This window comes from Paramisgurnus dabryanus, chromosome 2 (assembly GCF_030506205.2).
Source record: "Paramisgurnus dabryanus chromosome 2, PD_genome_1.1, whole genome shotgun sequence".
In the NCBI taxonomy this organism is placed as follows: Eukaryota; Metazoa; Chordata; class Actinopteri; order Cypriniformes; family Cobitidae; genus Paramisgurnus; species Paramisgurnus dabryanus.
This window is the reverse complement of record NC_133338.1, coordinates 9460421-9465725: the sequence shown is the minus strand read 5'-3', so window position 1 is coordinate 9465725 and position 5305 is coordinate 9460421. Positions and strand designations below refer to the sequence as shown.

Genomic DNA, 5305 nt, shown 5'->3' with positions numbered 1-5305 from the left:
TGGTCCAGCGTATCCGTATGGAGTTCCCAGATGCTGCAGGCCAGTATGTTGGATTTAGACCTCCCCTTGTCTGAACCGAGATACGTAGGCAGCAATGGCTTCTTCAAGGGGAGGATGCTCATATTGTGATGCCAGAGTATCAGGGACTGGAACTTTCTGCAACTCCTCCACATATGGCTGGTTGTTGGGCACTATGTCCTCGAAAAGAAATGCCATCATGTTGAAGATGTAACCTAGAAAAATAAATGTACATGATGTACTTAACTGTGTATAGACCATTTGTAATAATAATTATTAGTTGAACAACTTACAGTATGTGGCCTGTGTTTTCATTGCCTTCACGGTGTGTGCTCCCTTTTTGGCCTTAGGAAATAGCACCTTGTATCTTAGTTTCCCTGATGTTGTTCTGGCCTGGGTACGCCCTGCATTTTCGTTAAAATGCATGGCTGCCAGGTACAACCTGAAAGTATAGGGTGTCGTTGTGTACATAACTCAGGCATGACATAGCAAAGGTTTAATCAGGTCCTTTATGTCAATTTTCAAATTGTTACATAGGTAATGAAAGCTCTAATATCCATTCACGTGTTTACTATATTTTTCCCTTTTACAATAATAGTAATAGAGTGTTAATACGACAAAACATACCTGCACAACATGCCAATGTATGGAAATACAACATTTTTTGGAGTGAAGCGTATAACAATATTGTGGAAGGCCTCCAATGTTGAGGTCTGGTACTTGGAGCTCAACTTCTCCACATCAGTAAGGACCCTCTTATTTGACAACAGCTTCTCAACTTTGAAGAGGGCTTTGGAACCTAAATACATTTCGTCAATTAATAACTGAATAACAACAAAAATAATTATACAACATTATGTACAATGGAGGAGTACACACCTGGTTGAAACTATTTCTTATGATCTGTTGTCTGGCGAACTGGATGCAGACACTTTGGAAAAGCAGGATTGTCGTAGGTGTGTTTGTTTTGGATGTGGTTCACAACCGATGTCCATTTTGCAACCTTCTCTGTCCCTGTGGATGATGAGGTTGCACACCAATAAACATGGTTTCTGATGCCACGCTGCCACTTCTTCACAACTGCACAGTCCTTGTCTTTGGAAATTTTGTCCAGTTTCTTAGACAGACCTGATGAACAACATAGATGGTATCAAAATTAATCTGATAAACAAAATAATTAGTTTACTTCTAAACACTATAATCTAAACCCATTGGAGTTTTGACAATGTTTTTTTAATTATACAGTTGATAATCACATTATATTTTGAAAAGAAAATAACACAGACAAGGTTTACCCTTTTCAAAGTGCCAGACGTCATAGAAGTGCTGTGTGCTGCGCTCTCTAAGAAATTTTTGTATTTGAGGATGCCGATCTGTGACGATGTACTCAATAGCCACACCTTTGGATTCAAGAAGCTCGAGACTTCTTTTTAGCCCCTCTTTTTCCATATTGTGACTCCCGCCAACCTCATTGCTCTTGTTACAAAGAAAGACAAAAAGTATATGCCATAAACATCTTTGCTGCAGTACTTTGACACAAAACACAAAGAGAGACATATAGTACACAAATGGGGCTAAAAAAAGATAATGTTTCAACGAATCAGTGTCTGTACAAAAGGATGCCATGCTTGTTTTTCTTTGCCTGTGTGTTTTAGCCCAGGCAAGGGAAAGTTTTGGACGGAATGTGTTATTGTAGGTGGTTTGTAGTGGAGGTGTGAGTGAGTGTGTGTGTGTGTGCGTGCGTGCGTGCGAGTGTGTGTGTGAGTGTGAGTGCGTGCGTGTCTGTGTGTGTGTCTGTGTGTGTTTGAGAGAGAAATTTAAAGGTGCAGTGTGTAATTTTTTATAAGGATCTCTTGACAGAAATGCAACATATTATACAAAACTATATTATCAGGGGTGTATAAAGACCTTTCATAATGAACCGTTACATTTTTATTACCTTAGAACAGTGGTTTTCAATTCCAGTCCTCGGGCCCCCCCTCACAGAACATTTTAGATGTCTCCATATATAAAAACACCTGATTCCGATCATCAGCTCGTTAGTGTGTTAATTAATGAGCAGATGAGTGAAATCAGGTGTTTCATATAAGGAGACATCTAAAACATTCGGGGAGGGGGGGCCCGAGGACTGGAATTGAAAACCACTGCCTTAGAATATGATGTTTTTATCTACATACACAGAGGGTCCTCTTACATGGAAGTTGGCATTTTGTGGCGCCATATTTTTACAGAAACCCTTATAGGACAAACTTTTTTACTTAGTTGTCTCCGACGATGACATGTTTGTCTAGTGGTAGCTAACGTAGCTTCTCTATGATTTTTAAAAGCGAGGGATAAGCAGTGGACTGAGCCGTTGAGTTGCAATGCGCAATTTCACCACTAGAAAATTGCAAAAATTTACACACTGCACCTTTAAAGAGAGTGCCACAAAAACTGATTTACAAGACTGATGTGTGTTGTGACATAAATACCCATTTATAAAACATCTATGACAACACCACTAACCTGCACAAGTTGAATGTCAATGATGTTGTTGTTTTCCAGGTTCATCAGACTGTAGCTACCGTATTTTGCTGAGTGGCCTACAAATATCAACATGATGTTATGAGCACTATTTGTTTGCAATGTTTTTAAACATGCCAGGGTGACATATGACATGTAATCAAATCTCATACAGAACTTTACCTGGTGAGTCTGCCCTCATGTCACCACCAATTTTGACTGGTCTCTGCCTCAGGTGCTCAAATTCAGATTCCTGGAACGCATGCCATTTGTGGATCACGGCAGGCTCCAAGTAACTTCTAGCATGCCGTCTGAATGTGGAGTGTCCAATGCTTTTCAGATGCATGGCTTTGAATACCTACAAAAGTATTGGTATTATCAGTAAAACACATCTTTTGTTTGTCCAGAGATAAAGGGCATTGTACAACACAAACTCTGATTGGTGTGGCGTGGCATCAAGCTTTTGAAAAACTTCCAAGTTCGAAGTATTAACGGATGTAACAAGTTAAGAGCTGAAGACATATAGAAAATCGAATGGGTCCACGTGATGTGTGTGTTGTAGGGTATGCAGCTGAAAGTGTACTACAACAATACCTTTTGTAACTGGAAAAATGAAGTGCCAGTGAAATATATGGCTGCCGACAGTTGAAGGTTTCCAGTGGGGCAGCTCCCAATCACAGGTTGGCTTTTCCACTGTCGAAAAAAATTGCAGTGATGACAAATCTGGTCAACTGCCAAGAAGGTGCCGCGTCTGCGGGGCCTCACATCAGATACCCGTTTACATATGGGACAGGTTTCAAAAAGCTCCAGCAGGCACTTCTCAAAAACAATGAACTTGGAGTCCTTGTAGCCAGATCTAGTTGTGTCACTGTGAGTAACATAAACAATGAAAACATTATGTTAGTTTAATCATTCATATGACATTGACAGTGTCTGTCTTTCTAAGAAGAAAATAAGCCAATTACACTTACAATAGCTGTGATGAATCTGTCATGTCTGTCACATCAGTGACATCTGTCATAGAGTTAGCTGGGTCATATGTTGAGTCATGTGGTTCTGGGATGATTGTAGAATGACTGGTGTCATATTCCTCCTCTTCTTCTAACCGTATTCTTTTAGCTGGCCTTGGATGTGCTACCTTGATTGGCGTGGAGGTCAGAGGTCCCCAAGGTGCATCTGCTGTAGTTGTGCCAATGTTCACACTTTCAGAACAGCCAGTAGTTTGTGTTCCTAAAGCACATTGCTGTATATTACTGGTTTGTAACACACTTTAAATAACAATAACAGACAGGTTACATAAAGTACTGCCTCAGGAGTGTAAACTATGGGTGGTCTGTGAAACATGAGTGATCATGATCAGGAGGATGACTGCATGTAGTATCATACAAATTAACTATTTAACTATAATTAACAAACACTATTTCTGAAGTCTGACAGATTTATGAACCAAGTAACCGTTATCTTTTCAGCCACAACTACAACACTGCATAACTGCAGTTATTACACACATGAACAATTTAAAAATACAAAAAACATCACTAACCTCTGCTTTTGACATGATGTCGTAGAGTACCCATTGATAGCTGAGTCCTCCGAGATGACAGATTAGGTGGGTCTGTTTGTGAAAATGCATGGCTGAAAGATGTCCCCGATGTGCTCTGTGGCATAAGAAACGACACGACGATGTTAGCAGAGAACAACTAATAAAGCAAATCAAATCGTGTCCTGAAATCTAAAAGTGTTGGAAAACAATCTGACAAAAAAATTACATGGATGTAACTCTAAATGCAATAAAAACAAAGTCTAACCATTCATGAGATCCTTATTCAAATTAGGGTTTACTCTTGATTAACCAACTTAATTGTGTTTGGTAATAACGACAAAATCGCTGAATAGCTATGTTTTTACATTGAGGTAATCATGACTTGCAACAGCGTCTCGTAAATCACGTCAGTGCTTAGCCAACTGAGGATTTATTATTGCGCTGAACTTTTTTTAATTCATAATATCATTCGCAAAAATATGCTTTGCGTCATCAATAACATTACAGCTTGGCAACAGCTGTTATCAACTCATTTTTAGCTTTATCGGATGAACTTAGCTTGGCTAGCGAGTGCTAGAATAGTCCAAATCAACATAAAACCTGCTAGGCAAGCGAGTGCATGAAACCTGTATAATATAGCATTTCCTTGAGATAATTGTTTTACTTACAGGCTGGACACTGGCCGTAGACTGCCGCGATGGTACTGCTCCAGGCTTCAACCGCAACCGTGTCGTGAAGCCTTTGCTGTACTCCCCGAAGTTTATGAAGTCACTCTCTTCAAAATGTGATGAACATATAAATACATTGGAATGATCATGGTTTGGCATTGTTCCAAAAATGAACTGAAGCCATTTCATTCTTAATTCTCTGTTCTTGGGCAACATGTGCATAGTTGAACCTCTATTCCTGCATAGGGCACAAGCACGTTGACGTTCAGCCATCCTTGCGGTATAGAAAACTCACAGAGCTGAACGAAATCTGTGGGTGCGGCCTCAAGTGGGAGAGCTCATGAATAATAATGAGCTCGATCAGTTCCACGTCACACTGATCAGCTTTTTCAACTGACCTAATTTCTCCCCTTATTTCTTTTCAGTGGCTAAAGCTGACATAGGAGGTAGAAGTTCATTTTCACATTCCCGACACAACACAGACACATATAGACCTAACACATATCAAAAAATACAAGTAAAAACGGTTTTGTGTGGAAGGGCACCTTTAAAATATAAATATGCATTTTACAAA

The 5305-nt window shown here is 39.7% G+C and overlaps 1 protein-coding gene across 1 annotated transcript; it reads right to left on the bottom strand.

Annotated features, from left to right (window-relative positions):
• Window positions 1–907: 907 nt before the first annotated feature.
• Window positions 908–4900, bottom strand: LOC135783653 (uncharacterized). The gene is made up of 8 exons (XM_065294413.2): window positions 4732–4900; window positions 4064–4178; window positions 3492–3750; window positions 3115–3388; window positions 2704–2878; window positions 2524–2600; window positions 1314–1494; window positions 908–1146 (listed from the first exon to the last, which is right to left on the bottom strand). The coding sequence occupies exons 1-8, from the start codon at window positions 4888–4890 to the stop codon at window positions 908–910; spliced, it is 1479 nt and encodes a 492-aa protein (XP_065150485.2). The 5' UTR covers window positions 4891–4900.
• Window positions 4901–5305: the final 405 nt, after the last annotated feature.